The sequence below is a fragment of the Schistocerca nitens genome, chromosome 9, assembly GCF_023898315.1.
Source record: "Schistocerca nitens isolate TAMUIC-IGC-003100 chromosome 9, iqSchNite1.1, whole genome shotgun sequence".
Lineage (NCBI taxonomy): Eukaryota > Metazoa > Arthropoda > Insecta > Orthoptera > Acrididae > Schistocerca > Schistocerca nitens.
In genome coordinates, this window is record NC_064622.1 from 101,864,611 (window position 1) to 101,890,393 (window position 25,783).

Sequence of the window (25,783 nt, forward strand, 5' to 3'; positions counted from 1 at the left end):
CATTTTTACAAATATGGATTTGTCATCGGACAGCGAAACTACAGAAGTGTCAGTACCGAAAAAGAAACAAAAGTTGAAAACTAAGATCATTAGTGAATGGTGTAAATTTTACTTGCGGCTTGGAAAAGGCAACGATGATCAGAATGCTCTATGCAATCTGTGCCCCCCATATTTCAGTGTTTGTCATGGAGGCGAAAACGAAGTTAAAAAAAAACACACAAACACTGCATCACAGAAAACTTCTACTCAGCAGGCTGCCTCGAAAACGTATATGAAAGTAAGTTCTTTTTTTACCTCTCATAGAAGTGTAGAGCAGGAAAAAATAATACCTGCAGAAGCATCCATTGTATTTCACTCAGTTAAATATAGTCAGTCAATTTGCTGTGAACTGCTGCACCAATTTCTGAGAGACCATATGTGCAGGATTCGTGTGGCCATTTGAAATTTTATTTTCACGTATTTTATTGTTCACATCTCCTCTGCATACTCTTTCATCAATGCCAGTGTGTGTGTGTGTGTGTGTGTGTGTTTATGTAGTGATCAAAGTGTTATGAAACAATGTGTGTATAGTGTGTGCAGTGACTGATAGTGAGATATCATTGAAAAGCGTGGCATTACGTTATTTAATAAGTTATTTGTAAAAAAAGTATTGTATAACAGAAGTAAATCTAATGATTGTCTGTAACTAGAAGTCTGTAAATATATGTGTATACGAATTAGCTTATTTTAAATTGATCTAAATTTTTAAATACTTTAATATGTCCTATATCCTTGTAAAAAGAGACCTACAGATGAATTAAGCTAGTACTACCACTATCGTCAATTGTAGGCTTACATTTATTTGTGCTCTTTTAAAATTTTTGAGAACATTAGGCCTATCTTCGTTTATAACAATCGTTCTCTAATTTCATTGTATAATTACGTGACAAATACATTATTTTTGAGAATTTTCAGATATTATATATACATACATATTTACATAAGTACGAATGTTTTGGATAACTTATTTTATAGCAAATCAGCGTTTGTGATTCGCAGTTAGTGTCAATGTAACTATGTATCAAAGCAAATTAACACACATTTTTGAGAATTTTCGGAAGTTACCATTGACCTGTGCACAGTCTTATTTGTAGTAAATCGGCGTTTGTGATTTAGTTACTTTAGCAGATATTGTAAGTAAAATATTGTGTTACATCAAGTTTTCCCTAAAAGAGGTGTATAAATTATCTACATTTATTGTTGTTTAACTCTATTTTCGAGTTTGCTAATAACTGTAACTAACCTAAAATAGTTTTATGAAACAGTAACTTTCAGCATGGATTTTTCTGTTACCTGAATTGAAATCTCGTTTCGTGTATTTGCTTCCATTCCTATAGGGAGTTAGTAATTGAAAAATAATCAGCAGGCTTAGTTTAAAGTTATTTGTTCACTGTCCTGTTATACATCATTGTACCAGCCAAAATGCAGCCCCACTGTCAATGCTGTTCTTGAACATTAGATGAGTTTGTTGATGTTCATACGCAGGTGGATATCTCCCTGACTAGTGTCAAATGACTGGCAGTTTTTGCAAATCGGTGTGCTAGAAGAGCTCGCAAAAGTCATGTACTGGTATCCTCTGCTGTCTCGTCTGCAGGAAGTAATGAATCTGTCCTTACTCGTTCACTTGACTGTGAGTGGCATTTGAGTGGTGTACAGGAGGTTGGGGACCAGAGAGGGTGTTGTACCAATCCCCCTAACAAACAAGTCAGAGGAATTGTCTTTCACTAAACCTGAAACTGAGCCAGTGGGACTCACTTCACCTGTTTGGCGAAACTCGTTTGAAGTCAAGAGGAGGCAAATGCAAAAGGGCATGGGTGTACTAAACATCAGCAGTTCAGGCATATGGTGAATGATGGCACCACTTAGGGAAATGACATCAAGGACCAGGAAAGGACACCAGGTGCATTCAGGGCATATGCCTGGGAGCCTCATTCAACATGTTGAAGAGGCTATACCAGCAGCTGGAGATTGTGGTGCACATTGGAACAAACGATGCTTATCATCTTGTCTCTGACATCATATCTGGATCATTCCAGCAACTGACAGGAAAGGTTGAGAAGATCAGCCTTGCTCACAGAGTTTCAATGAAGCTCACAATTTGCAGCGTTGTCCCCAGAACTGATTGTGGCACTACGCTACAGGCGAAATGCTCTGTGGTGAACCAGGGTGAGTCATGTCTGAGGCCGATATGTATGGGCGGTAAGCAGGTATTTTCAGCTGTGTGCATTTCATCAACTCCATGTTTTTCATCAAGATATGTATATGCGTAGAGTGTCTTTTGTGCTTGGATGTCATGCAATGTGACATGATGCTTTTGTAACAAGTTCCATAAGATCAGAATATGGCAGCATAAGACTGTTGAAACCAGTCATCTGGGAACAATAAAAGTTTCTACACACTGAACGCAGCCTACGAAGTGTGTTTTTCATTTCCACATAGTTACCAATCTACATCTAATGAAAATGACACATAATAACTGAAGACGGAATCGGTAATTAAAGCTATACCATATACATATGAATTATCAAAGAATTCACAGTATTGGCTGCACAATTTCTCCTGGTCCGTCTTTGATCGATGGAAATCGCCTGACTTTGTGGGGCTGAAGAATGTTTGTGCTCATTGTCAGCCTTATATAGGTAACAGTATTGTGCATCGTAACAGTAAGTAACCGTTGTGGATATACTGTTGATCTGTGTGTAGTAGTGTGCGTAGTGACTTTTAATATTGTTTACAAAAATTAAGTAAGCGGCTGTACCTGATCCTTGTAATGACTCACCATCAACTTCCATATCACTTCCATAACATATTACACATTACACGTTGATTTCTTTTAAAAGCTATGAGCTGGCTGCCTGGGAGGAGAAGATAGGGCTTCTATCTGCAGCCAATGAGCTAGCACGCATCAGCTCCCAGCCTCCTCCACACGGGGTCCAAGTAAAAGTGTGCAATCAGTACACACCTACTGCTACAACAGTAATACAGAAAGTAAAACCACAAATAGAAATCCGTATCACTTCTATAACATATTACACATTACACATTGATTTCTTTTAAAAGCTATGAGCTGGCTGCCTGGGAAGAGAAGTGATCTGTTCCAAGATGGCCGCCGAGTAAGTGACGCCAGAAACTATTTCCAGAAAGTTAAGTGATTTGGACAAGAATATAATTTAGTTTAACACCGACAACAAATTAAATACGTGCATTAGTGTATCGTTTAGTCTTGCCGTTAAAGGGTTCACTTTTCTTTGCGTATTTTTTCAGAAAACACGAAAAGATCGTAACTTCGCGAAGTCCCGTTTTGGCTTAATTTTTGTAAACGTATTTGTTTCTTGTTTCACGGTAATTTGACTAGTTTCTCAATAACAAATAAGTAAACTACCGTAAATAGCGTATAACTTCATTGTTTTAATACATATTTCAGAAAAACAGCGTAACTTTATATCAGAAACTTGCTTATATACATTTGTTTATAGGCCTAATTCTCGTAACGTTTTTGGAGAATCAAACTTATAGTATCTCGTTTAATTGTCCTTTTTTTCATTACATCGAGTGAAATATATAATAAATAGCGTATACCTTCATTCTTTTAATACAGATCTCAGAAAAACAACGGAATTTTAAATCAGAAACTTGCGTATATACATTTGTGAATAGGCTTAATTCTTGTAACGTCTTTTTTTTATTTTTGGTAATTTAATTGATTTATTCTAACTAAAGTATTATTTTTGCCATGAGTGAGAAGTGCCTGATTTGCCATAGAATTGTTAGTTCCGGGGTTTGGAGTGATGGATGCAGTAGTTTTTTTCATTGGTGGGACTGCAGTGGCGTGGGTGTCGGGAAAGTGGATCAGGCTCATCAGTGGTTATGTAGGATTTGCAGCAGAGATAGGAAGATAGTGGAACAGGAGGGGAAAATTGCTGCCCTTCAGGCTGAGCTAGATCAGGCTAGGGAAGATCTGGACAGGTTAAGGAGGGAGAAGGGCAAAGAGAGGTGGGAAGTGGCAACAGGTAACAGAAGGAACAGGCCTAGAACTAAGTCTGACAGTTTTGTGGTGAATGTCAAAAATAAGTTTGACCTGTTGCTTCAGTTAGAAACTGATGAGCCTCAAGCAGAGGTAGGTGTAGACAGGACACAACAAACTTTCAATAGGAAATAGAAAAAGAATGTAGGAAAGTCATCGAAAAGGAAGAAAGTTTTGTTGTTAGGCAATTCTCATGCCAGAGGTATAGGCCAACTTCTGCAGGAGGAATTAGGACCAGAATACCAGGTCACAATTTTTTTCAAACCAAGTGCTAGTCTGGATCAGGTGACAGAGGATTTAGGTTCACTCTGTAAAGGATTTACCAGGGAAGACAGCGTCGTTATTGTGGGAGGGCCAGGGAACAGTATCGACAGAGATCCTGGGTACAGTATAGAGTGTGACCTGGTAAAGATTGCGTCGGCATCGAGACACACCAATGTTGAATTTGTATCTGTCTGGAGACGCCATGACTGGCCTCATTTGAACTCTTCTGTTGGGAGAGCTAATTTGGAGTTGGAACGGCTGCTTGGATCGGGTGTGGGGGCTCATATTGGTGTGGTTCCTGTTGATTCGCTCTGTAGGTTGTACTATACCAGGCACAGCCTACATCTCAACAGGAAAGGGAAGGGTAAACTGGCTGGGGTAATAGCAGGAAATTTAAGGGGGGGAGGCACTGTCATGAATGGTAAAATACCAGTGGTTACAGGTGTTGGAGCAGCACCTTTTTTAGGACAGGTAAGACAGAAAGATGTCAAGTTCTATGAGAGGTCAGGATTCAAACAAATCTTCAGTTTAGGAAAGAAATTAAACAGCACAATTCTAGCACATTGGATCACTAATCACAGCTGTCAATTATAAATTTTCACCAATCACCAGAAATTTTATCTCCACCAAGTTGTATCTCAGTCCTAGGTAATTGCATTGATGAATTAAAGTCACCCAACCCAGTTGACATAATCTGCCTCTCTGAACACGTAAGCACAATGAGAAACTCAGACAAGAGAGTACTGCAAATGTTAGAATAAGGAAAGGTTCTCATAAAAGTACAATTAAAAATAATGTAAGCATATTTCATCAAAATATTGGGAGTTTAAAGAATAAAATAGATGAGCTTCTGGTCTGTTTAGAAGATTTAGAAGCTGAGGATGAAATAGATATACTATGCCTGTCTGAGCATCACATTGTTACTGATATGGATAAGGTAAATGTAAGTGGATATAAGCTCTCTGCACATGTAATTAGAGAAAATATGGAGAAAGGAGGAGTTGCAACATACGTCAAAAGTTATCATTGTGCAAAAAGTATAGAAACAAAAAAGTATTGTGCAGAGAAACACATAGAAGCATGTGCCTGTGAGCTTAAATTAAATAAAGGCACATTTATAATTGTAACTGTATATAGGTCCCCATCAGGATATTTTCATCTATTTCTGAAAAATTTGGACTCCTTGTTGTGCTATCTGTCAGACAGGGGAAGCAAATTATTATTTGTGGGGACTTCAATGTCGATTCTCTGAAAGAGGGTAATAGGAAAAATGACCTTGAAGTATTACTCGGTTCTTTCAATTTGACACCTTTTATTGATTTTCCTACTCAGGTGGTAAAGGATAGCAGCTCACTGATAGATAACTTCTTTATAGACCAAGATAAGTTTAACCAGATAAATGCTCAGCCTGTTGAGAATGGTCTTTCTGATCATGGTGCACAGCTAGTTACAATATATGACATAGCTTCATTCAGCAGTACTAAACAGTCCTCCAAACTAGTACGTTCAGTCAACAATTTAACAATTGCAAATTTCAGGGAAAGCCTACAGCAGTTAGACTGGGATGAGGTGTACCGTGAACCTGATGCCAACTTAAAATATAATTTATTTCATGACACTTTTGTAAATGCATTTGAAAACTGCTTCCCCAAGAAAACAGTTAAATATACTCGTAAGAAACCATGTAACAAACCATGGCTTACTAAGGGTATAAAAATATCTTGTAACCGGAAAAGGGAAATGTATCTGACAGCAAGAAAGAGTAGTGACCCAGAAACTATCAAACATTATAAAAACTACTGTGGTATATTTAGAAAAGTTATTAAAAAATCCAGAAGTATGTGTATCATGTCTGAAATCAGCAACTCTGATAATAAAATTAAAACAATTTGGAATATTATTAAAAGAGAAACAGGTCAACCAAGAGCACAGGAAGACAGTATTACCATCAAATTGAATGAAGACTTTACGAACAAACAGTCAGAAGTTGGAAATATTTTTAATAATCATTTTTTAAATGTTGTGGATATAGTAAGGTCCAGGTGTTCATTAGAAGATGCTAGGCTGTTAATGGAAGAGGCCATACCTATGCAATTTGATACAATTGAAATCTCACCAACTTCTCCCTCTGAAATTAGAAAAATAGTAAACTTGCTTAAAAGCAAAAACTCACATGGAATTGATGGCATTTCCAGCAAAATACTAAAAGCTTGTTCTCAACAGATAAGTAAGATTCTCAGCCACCTGTGTAATAGCTCTCTGGAACAGGGCATTTTCCCTGATAGACTGAAATATGCTATTGTTATACCTTTGCATAAAAAAGGGGATAGATCTGATATCAACAATTACCGTCCAATCTCCCTTCTAACAGCTTTATCCAAAATTTTTGAGAAAGTAATGTATTCAAGAGTAGATTCACATATCTGTAAAAATGAAGTACTAACAAAATGTCAGTTTGGTTTCCAGAAAGGTTTTTCAACAGAAAATGCCATATATGCTTTCACCAATCAAATTTTGAATGATCTGAATAACCAAACACCACCCATTGGGATTTTTTGTGATCTCTCAAAGGCTTTTGATTGTGTAAATCATGAAATTCTGCTAGACAAGCTCAAGTATTGTGGCATGAGTGGGACAGTGCACAAATGGTTTAATTCACACCTAACTGCAAGAGTGCAGAAAGTTGAAATAAGCAGTTCTCATAATATGCAAAGATCAGTACATTCCTCAAACTGGGGAACTATCAAGAATGGGGTTCCACAAGGGTCGGTCTTGGGTCCTTTGTTGTTCTTAATATATATTAATAACTTGCCACTCTATATTCATGAAGAGGTAAAGTTAGTTCTCTTTGCTGATGATACAAGTATAGTAATCACACTTGACAAACAAGAATTAACTGATGAAATTGTCATTAATATTTTTCAGAAAATTACTAAGTGGTTCCTTGTGAATGGACTCTCACTGAATTTTGATAAGACACTGTACATACAGTTCCTTACAGTAAATGGTATGACGCCTTTAATAAATATAGACCTTAATCAGAAGCATATAGCTAAGGTAGAATATCCAAAATTTTTAGGTGTGTCCATTGATGAGAGATTATATTGGAAGAAACACATTGATGATCTGCTGAAACGTTCGAGTTCAGCTACTTATGCAGTAAGGGTCATTGCAAATTTTGGTGATAAACATGTTAGTAAATTAGCTTACTATGCCTATTTTCACTCATTGCTTGCATATGGCATCATATTTTGGGGTAATTCATCACTGAGGAATAAAGTATTTATTGCACAAAAGCATGTAATCAGAATAATATCTGGAGTCCACCCAAGATCATCCTGCAGACATTTATTTAAGGATCTAGGGATATTCACAGTAGCTTCTCAGTATATATACTCTCTTATGAAATTTGTTATTAACAACCAAACCCAATTCAAAAGTAATAGAAGTGTGCATAGCTACAATACTAGGAGAAAGGATGATCTTCGCTATTCAAGAGTAAATCTTACTTTGGCACAGAAAGGGGTGAATTATACTGCCACTAAAGTCTTTGGTCACTTACCAAATAGTATCAAAAGTCTGACAGATAACCAACAAGTATTTAAGAAGAAATTAAAAAAAATTCTGAATGACAACTCCTTCTACTCCATAGAGGAATTTTTAGATATAAAATAAGAAAAACAAAAACAAAAAATTATTAAAATTTTTTTAAAAAAAAAAAAAATAAATAAAAAAGTTGTTATATTAACATAATTATGTTGTTAAATTAACTTAATTATGTTATGTATTGGAAAATTTGACTGGTTCCACATCATTACGAAATATCGTATTCATGAGCCATGGAACTAGTATTAATCTAATCTAATCTAATCAGGGCTTCTACCTGCAGCCAATGAGCCAGCAGGCATCAGCTCCCAGCCTCCTCCACACAGGGTCCAAGTAAAAGTGTGCAATCAGTACACACCTACTGCTGCAACAGTAATACAGAAAGTAAAACCAAAAGTAGAAATCCTGTAACAAACCACAGCATACAACAAATGTGAAATCGCGAAAAATAATGAACCATGGTACTAGTAATTACAATTGATCTATATAGCTTCATTTTAGTTATAGATTTCTAGATACATTATTTTTCGCGTTTTGAGTAGATGTTTGCCATACCATAATTTATAATTTCTATATTTTGTGTCAATTTAACTGTCGCTTCCACCTCCAATTAGTAAGTGTTGTTTTCCTTTTTGGTATTCCTGTATCATCAAGTATTTCACTGTATGGATCTCTCTTTCTACTATTTCAAAAACGCGATAACTTGCAAATCTTCAGATCAGTAACTACAAATTATGTACATGGGTTAATTCCAGTTAGTGATTTTTGTATTCATTTAGACTGGTGTAGTAAATGTAGAAATACTATGAAAATCCACTGCACACCTACTGCAAAACTGCTCTCAATAATTTATTGTGGAATACTTCTAATGAGTAACTAGAATATACAGGGTTAGTCACTAACTATTGCCACAAAGAATAACTACAAAAGTGTGATAGGAGCTGAAAAGTTTGTGGGACAAAACTTGCATGGGGCAACGGGGGCCATAATATGACGTTGGTTTTTTGTTGCTAGGTAGGGTCACTTCAGAGATATAAAAGTCAACTTTGTTTGTTTTTTTTAAATGGGATGCTATAGTTTGGTCCGTATTTTCTGATAGCGGCTATCGAGACGAATCCAATGGTGTGTAACAGTAAGGTCTTTGAAGGTCGACGAAGGTCATAAAGGCGGCATAAACGTCCATTTACAGAAGGTGTTTGAAGTGATGACCATTGGTATCAGTGCAGTGCTGCAATCTTCTTATCATGGATTGAGTGGTATTCCTTATCACATAGGCACTTATCGAAGTATATGCTCTGACAACTCTCTCTCGCATATCTTCAGGTGAAGTTGGAATGTCTTTATAAATGAATCCTTTTACGATTCCCCACAAGAAAAAATCCAGAGACGTCAACTCTGGTGAACGAGCCGGTCATAACACATCTCCTCTGCACCCAATCCAACGCTTTGGTAAATGTCTCTGCAACTCATTTCTAGCCATCAGCGAAAAATGTGCTGGACACTCATTGTGTTGATACCACATTCTGTTCCTAGTTCCTAAAGGTATTTCTTCCAATAACAGACCTACTGTTTCATGGAGGAATGTGGTGTACTTCCTACCATTAAGATTTTCTTTGATGAAATAGGGCCCTATAATTCTGTCCTCCAAAATCCCACACCATACATTCGCCGACCGCGGTTTTTGGTATGTAACTTGCTGTAGCCAACTTGGGTTTTCAGTTGCCCAATAATACATCTGATGCAAATTAACATTTCCATGGTTCGTGAATGAAGCATCAGTAAATGAAATCAAATTAATAAATGTGTCATCCCTCTGAGTCTGAAGTTGAGCCCATCGGCAGAATTCAATGCGACGCATACAACCCTTACCAGTTAATGCTTGGTGGAGACTGATATTGATTTTTATGGCGATGCAGAACACGAACAACACTACTCTGGCTCATGCCAGATACCCATGCGATTTGACACGAACTAACACAAGGATCTCCAACCACAGTGACAAGAGTACCAGTTTCCGTTTCCTCCTTAGTAACTTTCCTTTGCCGGATTAGATTCCAATACGTTAAACATCCGTGTGGATGTGGGGTGAGTACGTTGAGGATATCTTCCAGCGTATAAGTCTCTAGCTCTCACTGAACTTCGTTGGCATTCTCCGTCAATGAGAAGCATATTGAGTTGTTCTTTGAAGGAATACATCATTCACATTCGCTTGATTCGACGATACTAGTCTTACCTTTCCTGTTAGTGTTGTATAGCGAAACCATCGAATAGCTTTTACATGTCAATGGCACGTTAGATGGATACGCCGTATTCGGCAAATATTTACTATTTGCACGATATACAGGAGAGAATTGTCAGAGAATGTGCTTCGATACGTGTTGAAGTGATAAGGAACACCACTGAATCCATGATAAGAAGATTGCAGAACTGCATTGATACCAGTGGTCATGACTTCGAACACCTTCTGTAAATGGACGTTCATTTCACCTTTTCGACCTTTGTTGACCTTCAAAGACCTTACTGTTATACATCACTGGATTCGTCTCGATAGCCGCTGTCAGAAAATAAGTACCAAACCATAGCATCCCATTTAAAAAAAAAAGTTGACCTTCATATCTCTGACGCGACACCACCTAGCAACAAAAAACCAACCTCATATTATGGCCCCTGTTGTTCCATGCAACATTTGTCCCACAAACGTTTAAGCTACTATCATATTTTAGGCGTTATTCTAGGTGGCAATAGTTAGTGACTGACCCTGTATATTCATTGAAGCGCCAAAAAAACTGATATAGGCATGTGTATTCAAATACATAGATATGTAAATCGGCAGAATACGGCACAGTGGTCGGCAACGTCTATATAAAACAACAAGTGTCTGGCGCAGTTGTTAGATCGGTTACTTCTGCTACAATGGCAGGTTATCAAGATTTAAGAGAGTCTGAACATGGATATCGGCGCACGAGCGATGGGACAGCATCTGAGAGGTAGTGATGAAGTGGGGATTTTCCCGCACGGCCGTTTCACGAGTGTACCGTGAATATCAGGAATCTGGTAAAACATCAAATCTTCGACATCGCTGTGGCTGGAAAAAGATCCTGCAAGAACGAGACCACCGAAGACTGAAGAGAATTGTTCAGTGTGCCAAAGGGGAACTGTTCCGGAAATTGCTGCAGGTTTCAATGCTAGGCCATCAACAAGTGTCAGCATGTGAACCATTCAACGAAACATTATCGATATGGGCTTTCAGAGCTGAAGGCCCCTCGTGTACCCTTGATGAGTGCACGACACAAAGCTTTACACTTCGTCTGGGCCCATCAACACCGACATTGGACTGTTGATGAGTGGAAACATGTTGCCTGGTCGAAAGAGTACCGTTTCAAATTGTATAGGGCAGATGGATGTGTATGAATCCATGGAACCTGCATGTCAACAGGGGACTGTTCAAACTGGTGGAGGCTCTGTAATAGTGTGCGGCATGTGCAGTTGGAGTGATATGAGACCCCTGATATGGCTCGATACGACTCTGACAGGTGATACATACTTAAGAATCCTGTCTGATCATCTGCATCCATTCATGTCCATTGTGCATTCCGATGGACTACGGCAATTCCAGCAGGACAATGTGACACACCACACGTCCAGAATTGCTAAAGAGTGGCTCCATCCTTCTGAGTTTAACCACTTCCACTGGCCATCAAACTCCCCAGACATGAACATTATTGAGCATATCTCCAATGCCTTGTAACTTGTTGGTCGGAAGAGATCTCTACGCCTTCATACTCTTATAGGTTTATGGACAGTCCTGCAGAATTCATGGTGTCAGTTCCCTCCAGCACTACTTCAGACATTAGTGACTACAATCCACGTCTTATAATGGAACTTCTGTGCGCTCACAGGGCCTCTACATGATATTAGGCAGGTGTACCAGTTTCTTTGGCCACTTCATGTATATAAGGCAAGAGTGTATATATAAGGACACACTTTTCTGTATGATCATCCACGGCCAACCACTCACTGTTGTGGTGGTTGGTGGTTGACAGCCCTTGGTCTTCTGCTTTTAGTAAGGGAGTTTGCTCACACTGGATGGAGGTGGATGAGTGTGTTTAAAATGTTTTGAGTGACATTTCTGTGTCATTGAAGGACAGACATGAATTCAGAATTTTCTAGAAAGTATCTTTTGAACCGGAGTTTTCCAGAAAGTTCCAAAACCTTTGCAGATTGATGCTGCTGTCTGAGAATTCCAAAATTTACTTTCACAGAAATTTCTAAAATATTCACAAAATTTTTAGATTTCCAATCTGAAACATATATAAAGCTAAATTCTCGCGAAATTACTTTAATTTCCGAAATAGATTATATTCGAATGTACAATATCGAAAGCGAATATATATAAAATTTGGATCATCGATATAAGTTGCAGCTGAGTGCGTTTTCCTCAGTCACATTTTAATAACGGTCAAGAGAGGATTAATGAGAAAAGCTACCAAAAAAGTACAAAGCGAATATTCAAATGGTAAAGTGATCTCGAAAAAAATTTTTTGAATATTCAAATTGTGAAGAGAATTCGAAAAAAAATTTTTCTTGTGACAAATGTTCACTTGTTTTCTTAAAATTATAAGAGTGAGTATAAAATGTTTTTTTTTTACTTTTATTGTTTACTACTAATGATTTATTTTTTTTATTAATTTATTATTCAAAGTTGTTGTTACAGATAATATGACGTGTAAGGTAGTGTTTACATAATTTCATAATAAGGGAAAGGCGATGTGAATAACAAAAGGCAAACACTAATGAAGAGACGTAAATTAGACTAGGTGCAATTAGAAACTGTGAATCAGCTAATCACTGTCAAAGGGGAAACAAACAAAATAGAGAAAGAATAGTGTGTTGTTTTCAGTATGTACCGGTATGTTGTTGTGTTCTGCTCCGTACATCAAGTGGTGTGCTTTAATTGTGCATGCAATGTGCAGTTCATCAAACTGTGTGATTTATAGACATTTATACATATAGTTACACATAAAATGACACCACTCGCACATTAGTGACAACACAACTTACCACAGCCAAATTACACAGTCTTTTTTTATGGAAATATAATTAAAAGCTTAATGTCCTCAATATGAAACACATAAAGAGCAGCGTGAAGCACTGTACTAGCTCTTATGTTATCAAAATATCTTAGGTTCTTTTTTCATTGCAGTTTCATTGAAACTAATAGTGCTTCAGTGTCGTGGCATTGTATAGAGAAAAATTATTATGTGGCATACTTATCACTGGTCATGTCTGGGTAAGTTAATTTCTGTGGATATATGTAGCTAAGAGAAAAGATAGCTATTATGCAGCAACCACAAGAATTTAATGAAAACTGCTATAATGTTTGCAAATGAATTACAGTGATACTGAAGTTAAATAATACAATTAAAAAGCAAATTTTGTAAGTTATTTCCATTGCTCTGTGCTGTTTAATATTGGCGATATTCAAATAAAACATTACGACCGTCCAAATGGCCGACAACAATCAGTCAAAGGCTTGCACTGTATTGTGCGTTCTGGTACTCTGGAAAAATAAGTCGTTAGTTTCTTTACATGTAGGGATGCTACAGGTACGTAAATAAAGGTTTTAAGAGCAAATAAACACCTATACTTAGCCAAAATGCAACGTAAATACACTTACAATGTCTCTCACGTCTATCAGCATCCAAGATCAAGATCAGAGTAAGTAATTACATAAAATAATTCGGTTGTTTCACAGTTATTAATACTTTTAACTTAGAGCAAAGAATAATATACATAAAAATAGATATTTTTACATTGAATGATAAATGGTTTTTCTTACATTTTTACATATCTCTTCCAAGAATAGCAAAAGTCTTAATTCACCACGCTGTTCGTAATTCCATATGAATAAATATTGTTCTCCCCAGGCAACCACTAAAATAGCCACTATACATGAATATCAAGGAGTTACAGTATATAAAATCCACAATTTAGAACTTAAGACGTTTCATTATGTTTCCACAAAAAAGTGCAATAAATATGAGAATACAAATTTTGGGAGATGCAACAGCACAAGAATTTGCCAAGAATTGGAGAATGCACCGATCAAATAGACAAAAATTCTGACTAAATCATGCCAATAAATGAACTCTGTGATGTCGTTGAAAAACACAAACAACTCATAAGCGAAATATATCAAATATCGTCGAATATTATACCAATCTGAATGCCTATGCAAGCAAGTTATTCTAGCAACGAAAAACGAAATTGTCAGTGACATCAACTAGACCATTCAAGAAATGATTCTGTGGCAGAGAAAATTTGCTTGTCGATCGACACCATGACTAATGAAAATGAAACTGTGATTTTCCTTCTGAATTTTTAAATTCGTTGAATATTAGAATAATGTCATTACGCTGCATCAAATTGAAAGTTGGTTTGCCAGAAAGGTGGCTTACAGCATGACCCTCAACAAAGCACAGCGTCAACCATTCCAGTGTTTTGGAGTTAACTAAAAGCTCTCATGCTTTTCACACAACCAATCTTACATTGCATTCTGATGATCATCTCAAAATTTGTTCATTTGTAATCTGAACAATAAAGCCACAAATATGTGAAAATATATATATGTGTATATACACAATAAAAATTAAATTTATTATTAAATTAAGTAACTTGGTTCTGACATGCTTTATTAAAATAATAATAGTTCATCACATTGCTGAACAATTAATTTAGTATACACTGTACACATATGTGTGTATATACTCTATGGTAATATGGTATGGATTGTGTTAGCACTGCTCGCAGACAAATGAATATCTTTCAAATAGGTAGAGCACTTGCCCGCGAAAGGCAAAGGTCCCGAGTTCGAGTCTCGGTCGGGCACACAGTTTTAATCTGCCAGGAAGTTTCATCTTTCAAATAGTCCTTATTTTCATGGGGGTGAAACTTTATGGGCGAAGAGGCAACAAGCCACGTAGTTCCATTTCAGACCACTAGAGGCACTAGGGGTCAAGCGAAACTGGCATTGACCAATGAGAGCCACAGAACAAGAAAAAAGAGAAACGCAACTCCCGTCTTAAAAGTGGGAAACACAGACCTACAGCAGCTCCTCAAGTGGTATTGAGATGGATTAAATGGTTCAAATGTCTCTGAGCACTATTGGGACTTAACTTCTGAGGTCATCAGTCCCCTAGAACTTAGAACTACTTAAACCTAAGCAACCTAAGGACATCACACATATCCATGCCCGAGGCAGGATTCGAACCTGCGACCGTAGCATTTGCGTGGTTCCAGACTGTAGCGCCTAGAACCGCTCGGACCGAACGAGGTGGCGCAGTGGTTAGCACACTGGACTCGCATTCAGGAGGACGACGGTTCAATCCCGCGTCCAGCCATCCTGATTTAGGTTTTTCGTGATTTCCCTAAATCGCTCCAGGCAAATGCCGGGATGGCTCCTTTGAAAGGGCACGGCCGACTTCCTTCCCTAATCCGATGACACGACAGACGTCAGTGCAGAGCAATATTTCAAAACAACCACCATTGGAGTTTAGACAGCTCTCATCATGGGGGTGAAAGTTTTATGGGCAACAAGCCATGTAGTTCCATTCCAGACCACTAGAGGCGCTGGAGGTCAAACAAAGCTGTCATTGACCAATAAGAGCTTCTTAAAGTTCAGTGATGGTTGTTTTGAAATATTCTATCGTCTTGCTCTGCACTGACGTCTGTGGTCCTCGGTTACAGTCGTCTTTGTATTTGTTTCATATTTACATACTACTCATATTCATTATAAACTGTTCACCATGGAATTGAAGATATTCCCTGCTGAAAAATGTCCACAATTAATTGTAAGGTAAGACATTTAATTTTTCATTAAGTAATCTCGTAGACTATAAATGAAATTTATTCTCTTCTATCATGAATTAAAAAGTGTGGTTTCTGTTTGTTTATTTAAATAACTTTGATATGTCTGTAGTAGTTTTATTTAATGAAGACTTTTATGTTTTTTCAGAATATTCAACACAACAAATTGACGTTGAACCACTCTTGCAAGTTCCCCAGCTGTTCATCTGGCTATTACGTGGGTTCAACAGAGGAAATTTGAAACAAGCATTTCTACAGGTTTCCAAAACAACCTCAAGAGTTGCTTCTAAAGTGGAAGAGTGTTTATAAACTGTCATCAGAGGTGAACTGTGCTTCTTATTTTGTTTATGAAGATCATTTTTTCGAAGAAGATTTTATGAATAAAAGTAGGCATAGGCTAAATAGGGGTGTGTTTCCAAAACATGTGACATGTGTTGCTTGTGAAATTGCCAAAATCGGTAGTGAATCAGGTGACACTGTTGTTAATAGTGAATTGGGCCTACTAAGCACTAGTGGTGCTATGGCAACTGTTCATTTTACAGCTGCTACTACCAGAAGTGAAACTGGTGTTAATGAACAGTTAAAAGCAAATTTTTCTTGTGTGCTTGAGAAATAAAAAGTAAGTTTTGTTTTCATTTCACTGTTTTTATCCACCTTTCCTGCTTTTGGTACTTGATATTGATGTTTTCTTTTTTGTGTTGAAGCATTTACAGTAGTAAGATGTAGCAACCTTTAAGAAATTAATGGTCAGTAGTGCAAGTTTGCTGGGCAGTTACTCAGAACTTATAGTCCTGAAACATAGTTGTAACAAATTTTAGAATTCTTCATTAATTAATAGTGTGATAAAAATTTCTTAATTGAAGCTCTTTAACTGCTGCTTATTCTCTTAATAATAGGCATTTTTTCTCCATTGATACAGCATTTTGTATGACGTAAAAATTATGGCATTATTCAGGAATATTTGCAGTCCAGTTTAGCTGCTGCAATGTTATTTTTCTTTTGCTTCAATTATTGACACTACAAGCTTGTTTCGACTTACTCTCAGTTTCAAGTGTTGCATCTAGGTCTTATGAACCATAAAACATGCTGGAGCTTTTACATGTTGATAGATAACAATATAAGCATGTCAATTTAAAAGTATATTTTTGACGTTTGTACCTGACAGTCGCTGCTCCTATCATGTTTTCTTGTCTGTCAGACGCAAACGTCAAAAATAGACTGAAAATATTACTGAATAGGTTTCTCTCTGCTGTAGTACAGTGTACTATAGCTGTGTTTCGATTATTTTATTATGATGCCAGCCGAAATAATTACATAGCACGCCCAGAAAAATAAGATAATAGAATTAAAAGAAAAATGAAAACCTACAACGTAAGTAAACTAGGGAGGGGGGGATGCAACCCGCAATGTTTTCGTATTTTAGTCCATCTCCAGTCCATACCACTTGAGGCGCTGCTGTCGGTCTGTGTTTCCCACTCTTAAGACGGGAGTTGCGTTTCTCTCTTTTCTTGTTCTGTGTTTATTTTATCCGCTTCTGGCAGCACTAGCGAAATCGTAAAGTTATAGTATCCAAACAGTATGGGTTCGTTGTCGTAACAGAATAATAGATGATGGACTGTGACGTAAGACGTCGGAGATGTGTGCATTAAATGTGATAGGAAGAAAGCTTTAAAAAGTTGGTTACGCATGAGTATTCTTGCTGTTACATTCACGTAACATAAGCCCCTTTTTCTCAATGGATTTATGGCCGAACACACACCTACTGTTAATCGTTAACTGCTGACAGTTGTTGGTATATAAAATGACAGGACGGAGGAATGCAATATTGAAATTTGTGAAACTGACGGAGAACGCATTTTCGCCGATAAAACTTTCACCCAAATCTGCGGGTTATGATCTCAGGAGGTGCATCTCTCACTTACTTGCTACCAATTAAAATCCTACACCGAACATTAGTTAAGCACCATTTGGCTGAGTAGTCTTTTATAAACAAATAAAGATTGTCACAAAAGAAGCGCCCTATACTTATTTTTATTATTTTAATTGCAGCGCTTACGATCTTTGTGTGCCACCGCACGGGAAGGAACTAGTGAAAATAGACATTAAGGTACAGCTTCCTGAAGGATGTTATGGTAGAATTGCACCAAGATCAGGCCTTGCACTAAACTATCACATTGATATCGGAGGTAAATGACTTTCTCTGATACTTATGAGAGTTTTGTTATGGAAGCAATGGAAAATTCTCGTGCATTTCAGTTTTCCCCACCTCTCCCAGGTTGATAAGTGATCTCTTACAATATGTATGCTATTTATGCTCTGTATTATTGCTTCCGCAGCAGGTGTTATTGATGAAGATTATCGTGGTAATATTGGTGTGGTATTGTTCAACCATTCTGACAAGGAATTTGTTGTGAAACGAGGTGATCGCATAGCACAGTTAATTTGTGAGCAGATACTATATCCAGAATTGGAGGAAGTACAGGTAGGTGAATGTGGCAGGTCACTGTAATGTCAGCCAGTGTGTTGTTGCTTCACCAGTAATTTCTCTCTGTTCTTTATTACCTTCCTGTTCCTACCATCCGAGTTATTTGCACAAATATTAACTGTTTTGTCCAATTCCAAACTTTCCTTGGTTTGTTCCAGGATTATTGGAATTTTCTTTCCTTTAATTCAGGTTTATTCACAATTTTCTTGTTAATTTATAATTTATATATAATATTTTTTTGAATGTAGGTTTTGATGACAGGCTGATCAGTAATATATCCCGTGGTCTAGGTTAGGTCGAAAGGTGACAAAGTGATAGTTTAAATGTGAATTGTCACAGGCTTCGAATATGAATGCAAATACAAAATAAATATTGTGGTAACAGGTTTAACTGTAGTGTAGTCTGATATCTAAGTTCTCTCTGTATTTGGAACACTTCCTGTTATAAAAATTCAAACTGTGAGGTAAATTAAGAAAGGTCAATGGGAGTAAGCCACATTACTAGTGGATAGATGGGGGAAAAGCAAAATGAGGTAAACAGAAGCACACATTAGCATTACATGTGATGGGACCAAATATATGTTGGAGAGCAAGCTGCATCTAATAAAACAGGTGTTGGAGTCCCTGCAAGTATATTTTCTGATACAATGTAGTATGTGTCATCAATGCACACATATTCCTGCACACTTTTGTTTGCTGAAAGCATTATGGTTGTCCTGCCAGTGTAAAAAGCATCATGTAATATATTACACAGATAGTTGTAAAAATCTGCTCAAATCAATGTGGTCATTTTGTTAAACCCTGTAATGGTTGTGTGATACGTGAGTGTAGTTACGTAGGTGTGGTCCATTTGGGAAAAGTTGGACTGTGTTACTGTAAGGTGTGACTTATGATGTAGAGTTGCTGCCTAGTATCTACTGTCAGGAGGCAAAATGTATAGTATCACAGGTACACTCATGAAAACTAAAAGTCATAACACTGCCTAGATTTTATAGTTCCTTTGTCAAATTTTTTGTTTGTTTGTTTTTTATGGGTATTGTAAGTTTTTCCCCTGTTTCATATTTGGCTCGTTAAATGCCACCTATCCCACAAATCTGTTTAAAATTTTGTATGTTGCAGTTCTTTGTTATAGAAAAGATCTAGTAGAACTAAATACCTTTGGATTGAAGAAGACCAGTCACAGAAAGTGGAAGTGTTGAATTGCTGAAAGGCACACACAAAAGAAAGAAACCTTGCTTGCTTTTGCTGTTATTCTTTGTCGAACCAAAGTAAAAATACACACAGAAACACATGTCTATGCACCTACATGGTGCCAAAGCTGTATTTCAGCAGGTGGACTGGTTGTGGTGGGGATAGTGTCAGGTGGGGTGGATGGAAGGAGAGGGAGGCAGGAAGAGGGACTAAGAGAGAGGAGGTAGGAATGCAGGAGAGCTCCGTCAGAGCTTTGATTATCTCTCATCCTGCCCTATAATAAGGGGCATCCTATCCAAGATCCTTCGTATTCAAGTTGTGCGCCGTCACCCTCCCAACATACAAAACATCCTAGTCCATCCCTATGCAACTCCTACTACCAGCCCCATTGTCACAGGGATCAGTGACCCAAGGTTCAAGATGTGCCTAATCCACTCACCCAGCACCTCCTACTTCAGTCCCGTTATAGGCTTATACTACCCCTGTCAAAGCAGCCATGTCATATACCAATTCTGCACAGCTCTTTATGTCAGCATTACAACCAACAGCTGTCCACCAAGATGAACGGCCATTACCACACTATCGCCAAAACAAAATTGACGACCCAGTGGGCACAATGTGCAGCTGAGGACAACATGCTCAATTTCAATGGCTGTTCCACAACTTGGGCCGTCTGCATCCTTCCCTCCACCACCAGCTTCTCTAAACTACGCAGATGGGAGTTATCCTTACAACACATCTTCCACTCCCATAATCATCCTGGCCTCAGTCTCAGATAACACACTGTGTCTGCAGCCTCCACTCAACAGTTTCTCATTCCTTAGTCCTGTCACCCCATCCCAGTTCACATCACCTTCAATGTGAGTCACTCCCCACCAGCTACTGTGATACATGCCTAGCACATATTCCTGCTACCCTCCCTCTCACGTTCTTAGTAGGCTTACCGATTGTCTCCCTCCGAGCTGTTAGCCACCCACCCCCCAGTCCCTCTCTGTCCACCCCCTTCATCAGACACTACCCCACCACAACTGGTCCACCAGTCGAAATACAGCATTGACACTGTTAGTCCAGACGGCATGGATTACCATGACATGCCTCCCTCCTTGATCCAAATTCTCACTGCTGCCATAGTCTACTTTAAATTCCCTCTTACAAAGGGGGAATTAAAAGTAGAGTGGGGCAGCAGTGAGAATTTGGATCGAAGAGGCAGGTGTGCCAGAGTAATCCGCACAGTTGGTTAACTGCTTTGCCCAGATGGCTTAGGCGGTGGAAACCCGAGTTCAATGCCTGGCCGTGATACAAATTTTCACTCACCACTTCAGTCTGTATGCATAAAATCATATGAGACCAGTAAAATCTCTGAAATTGTGTCATTTTGCGCGCACTTGTGTGTGTGTGTGTGGGGGGGGGGGGGGGTGCATCTACTTTAAAAGATATTGTATGGTTCACATTAATGTCTGTTATCTGCAATAAAATATTTTTTTAAAAAAAATTGTAGTAATTAATTTAAATGTTGGACTTTTTTTTGTAACTTGTTTTCATGTTCACAATTTGTCAACAGAATCTGAATAAAGAAAATAAATTTACTGGTGCTGACAGTTCACACCTTTTCCGCTGCCAGATGTGTGCATGTATTAATTTTACTTTTGTCACGAGTATGTATCTGCAACAGCTGGTCAGTCTACAACAGCTAAATTTTTACAAATAATGTTTCTGATCACAGACACTGCAAAGATGTGTGGAAACAATAAAAGATTCCACTGTACTCATTCCTTACAACCAGCGATTTTTCAGAAGCTGAAACATCCATGAACCAAAATACACAGCAGATGTCTATTCCCAATATGAATAAAGGAAGAAAACTCATTTAATCACCATCTGAGTTGAGTGAACTAACTCATTGCTGAAAGTTACATTATATATATATATATATATATATATATATATATATATATATATATAACAGAGGGAAACATTCCACGTGGAAAAATATATCTAAAAAGAAAGATGATGAGACTTACCAAACAAAAGCGCTGGCAGGTCGATAGACACACAAACAAACACAAATATACACACAAAATTCAAGCTTTCGCAACAAACTGTTGCCTCATCAGGAAAGAGGGGAAGGAGAGGGAAAGACGAAAGGATGTGGGTTTTAAGGAAGAGGATAAGGAGTCATTCCAATCCCGGGAGCGGAAAGACTTACCTTAGGGGGAAAAAAGGACAGGTATACACTCGCACACACACCCATATCCAGTGTCTGTATGTGTGGATGGATATGGGTGTGTGTGCGAGTGTATACCTGTCCTTTTTTCCCCCTAAGGTAAGTCTTTCCGCTCCCGGGATTGGAATGACTCCTTATCCTCTCCCTTAAAACCCACATCCTTTCGTCTTTCCCTCTCCTTCCCCTCTTTCCTGATGAGGCAACAGTTTGTTGCGAAAGCTTGAATTTTGTGTGTATATTTGTGTTTGTTTGTGTGTCTATCGACCTGCCAGCGCTTTTGTTTGGTAAGTCTCATCATCTTTCTTTATATATATATATATATATATATATATATATATATATATATATATATATATATATATATATATATATATAGGTAACATGTATCAAGCAGACGAATATGCCCCTGGGTTATGATTTAGAAGCTACAGAAGGTAAATGAGAAAACCAGTCAAAAAAGCAACTGAGTATCTCCTACTCTAAATTATTGTAATGGTACCATTTTACTAAAATATTCATAATCAACATTTTCTTTTATACACACTTTCATAAGAGATGACATTTCAGGTTTACTGTTGATACCAGTTCCTCCAGAACCATGCTCCCATGCATAAAACTATCTCTAATGTATTATTGCTTTACAGGTGAGTTAAATATATTGTGTTAAGCATGCAGGATGTTTGGTTGAAGACATCATTTCCCCATAACTGTGTGTTGTACAATTATATAATGTTGCAGGTATATTCAGTGATATCTGCGAATAGTGTCTGCAAAATGTATTATGAATAGAGCTTGTAGTAAAGAAAAAATAAATTAAAACTTCATGCCTAATGGTGAAGTTTTACTGCATGAACAATAAAAATTTAGTAAGCAATAAACTCGTATATGATTGAAATTGTGTAAAGATTGTTGGAAAATGCTCTCATTCTGAAATACTTGATGAATATAATCTGTGTAATTTGCACGACATGAATTGCACTGCCTCAAGATGTAGTACACAGTTTGTAATTTGTCTTATTGTGTTAAACCTTTAACATAAGATTATAACTCTTAATGACTAGATTTGGCAGCATTTTACATTTGGTCAGTATTTATATGAAATACTGAAAATCAGATGTTTGTTTCCCCTTGAATCTGTCATCTGGACAGCCTGCAAATGGTGCTGGGTGACCTATTTAGTTGGATAATTACCACCAGAATTACACAATCTCTGTTCATACTATATTAAACTGGGAGTAAATGTAGCTTTTTCTTTTCTGTAGGAGCTGGATGACACACAGCGAGGCTCTATGGGTTTGGGCTCAACAGGTATAAAGTAATCGTTATGAATAAAAATTATTTCCTAGTGTCGTTTTCAGTATTATTGCATTAGGGTATTGTCAGTACACAGTACAGGATGACAGTCTCTTGTATATTGTTCATCATTCTGTAATTAAAGAAACTGATGCAAAAGTAACTTTAAGTTCTTTTACCCCCACTTATTAACACCAACTTCTGCAAAAAATTATAGCCAGATTCCAGTATATATAATACTTTCCATTAGGACTGCAACTGTGCTAAAACTCCACATGAGGCATCCAGATGCAAACTGTTGTAAATCCACTTTTTCTCAAAAATGAGCTGGTGCCACCATTTTGTTCTCTGTGCTGCCATCTATTGATTACGAACAAAACAGCTTTTTTGTGCCCTAAAATGTACCTCGAAAACTGTCGACAGATGTAAAACTCTGTCTTTCCACTTCTGGTTGCGAAGTAAAACTGAGTGAATCCATTGTATGATAAAGAAGCAGAACTTGGTGTATCATTAGCAAGCACCATTATTAAAAATGTTTGAAGATGCAAAACTCGCTTTGTACACATTACGTATTTTGTTCGAATAATACAGCCTTCCCAGCTTATTACTTCATAAACTTTACTTTTGAGCCTATGGGTGGCAATTTGTGAAGTTGTCCCTGCAGCAGACTAATGTGAAACAAAAATCAGTAGCTCGTCAACTGTTACCTAGCCATATTGGCACATTTTTCTTGGCTTGGCTTGTTTGTCAGTGCACGGAGAGCGTTTGTGGTATTGTTGTTGGATAAAATACGAAGAGTGCTTTAACATTTCCTCCATAATCATGGATGTTACTGATGGAAGACATGTACAATCAGTTCCAAAAGGAAAAGGCTGTTTAAAATCGGCCAATCCATCTGAATGGAAGAGGAACAAAGCAAAATGCATGAGGTAAGATTTAGTCCTCAACCCTAGTATTTTGTGCTATTTCACTGCCTGGACATAATAACAACTTCATTAACAACATTTCTGAAGACAGTAAGTTACACTGATGTTTTAGGTGTATGTTAATATAAATCACGGTGATTTCATATGGCTGCAGTCAGGAACTATTTCCTTGAATGAACAGTGCATCATTGATTTTATAATCATTTGTTTAGGAAAACATAGTACAGTATATGATTTTTCAGTGCGTTATCCTAGCTTTCTCCTTATTAGTACTGTTCTTTGATAGATATTCCGCAAGTGGGTTTTCAGTTCGTCCCCATTTCAAGCATGCAGCGTATACCAGTGTGCAAGAGCATCAATGCAGGATATAAGATCATATCAGGCCTTTTATAAAGTTGCAGACAAAATTAAACAGGACGAGTTTATAAGAATACACCCATCAGTTGAATCTCCGAGGAGGCATTGGATTGAAGCAGCAGATCCCAGGGGAAACATAAATACTTCAGTCAGATATTATTTGCCCCATCTGAAAGCCATAAACCAAACTCAGTAATCACGCATGGGCCAAAAAGTGTTTACTAGTGTTCTTGGCATATCAACAGCGAGAATCTGTAAACGGTACTTACAGACAGGAGAAGCTCCAATTGAAAGACGAGGTGGAGACCGAATGGCGAATATTCATCAAGGAAAACGAGGTGCAGTTAAGGAATTTATTAAGAAGCTGAAACCAGTGCAATCACACTACTGTCATGGAAAAAAAAACATCAGTAGACTCTTTATGTCCAGTGAATTATTGATTGCAAAGCTTTGGAAAATATTTAATGCAGATTCAGAAAAAACTGTGGATAAAGTTACATACGAGTTTTTTCAGATCTATTTTTGTATCTGATTATAATATCAGTTTTGCTTCCCCAGCAACCGACTGTTGCTCAGTGTGCATCAGTTTCGAACAACTGAAGAAGAGATGAAGAAACAAGAATTGACATCACAACTTGCTTTACACAAAGCTAAGGCAAATGCTTTTTATGATATACTGAAAGTTGAGGACAATGGTGAAATAACCCTGACATTTGACTGCCAGAAAAACCTTCCACTGCCTAGACTGCAAGATCAAAGTGCTTATTCTACACTTCAAATGTATGTGTATAATTTTACTATCTGTCAAGGACTGTCTGGTTCACAGCAAAACAAGGGGAACACATTTATATACACATGGAAAGAAACAGACTTTGCAAAGGGATCCAATGAAATTGTGTCTTGTGTACATCACAGGTTAACATCTACAGACCTAACTGACATCCATACCATCTGACTGATGTCAGAGAGTTGTGGAGGGCAAAACAAAAACGAGACATGTTGGGTATGCTGTGCTATTGGCTAACACAAGAAGCTCCTGTCAACGTGAAACGAGTGAAGATATTCCATCCAATGGTCGGACATTCGTTTCTACTACCCGACAGAATTTTTGGCCGAATAGAAAAGGTTCTCAGGTCTAAAGTCACAATTACCTCACCAACTGTGTACAATGGAGTGTTTGAGGATCACGGAATAGTTTTGCAATTAGGAGTAGATGTCAACAATCTGTGTTGGAAGGATGCAGTTGCTGATGTCATTAAGCCACCTCGTCAATGGCACTTCAGATTTGCCCCTGTAAAACGGGTTTGTGATCACCAGAAATAAACAAAGAAATGCACTAGTAAGAGGTGAAGCGGTTTATAGAATGGATGCTGGTGAAGGAAGAGGTATATGCAGATGAGGCTAAGCCTACTCGTCCATGGAGCCAAACATTATCAGAACTGGAAGAGCCTTAAAGGAAGTTAAAGTGAGGGATATTGATTTCCTGCTCAAAAAGCATTTCGGGTGCAC

At 37.7% G+C, this 25,783-nt stretch overlaps 1 protein-coding gene across 2 annotated transcripts; it reads left to right on the forward strand.

Annotated features, from left to right (window-relative positions):
* The first annotated feature begins 17,262 nt into the window (after positions 1-17,262).
* On the forward strand, positions 17,263-23,154 carry LOC126203776 (deoxyuridine 5'-triphosphate nucleotidohydrolase-like). Of its 2 annotated transcripts, none has more exons than XM_049938144.1 (4): positions 17,263-17,704; positions 17,849-17,985; positions 18,136-18,281; positions 22,961-23,154. In XM_049938144.1, exons 1-4 carry the CDS (start codon positions 17,601-17,603, stop codon positions 23,015-23,017), a joined length of 444 nt encoding a protein of 147 aa, XP_049794101.1. In that variant the 5' UTR covers positions 17,263-17,600; the 3' UTR covers positions 23,018-23,154. The 2 variants fall into 2 exon arrangements, with proteins under 2 accessions (XP_049794101.1, XP_049794102.1); XM_049938145.1 differs by having other exon boundaries at positions 18,139-18,281.
* Positions 23,155-25,783: the final 2,629 nt, after the last annotated feature.

Bases quoted from the DNA above. Each gene is read 5' to 3' on its own strand.
- LOC126203776 (XM_049938144.1), top strand. From the start codon at position 17,601: ATGACAGGACGGAGGAATGCAATATTGAAATTTGTGAAACTGACGGAG. The intron at 17,986-18,135 runs GTAAATGACTTT...TTGCTTCCGCAG, and splicing joins CTATCACATTGATATCGGAG to CAGGTGTTATTGATGAAGAT. The intron at 18,282-22,960 runs GTAGGTGAATGT...TCTTTTCTGTAG, and splicing joins CAGAATTGGAGGAAGTACAG to GAGCTGGATGACACACAGCG.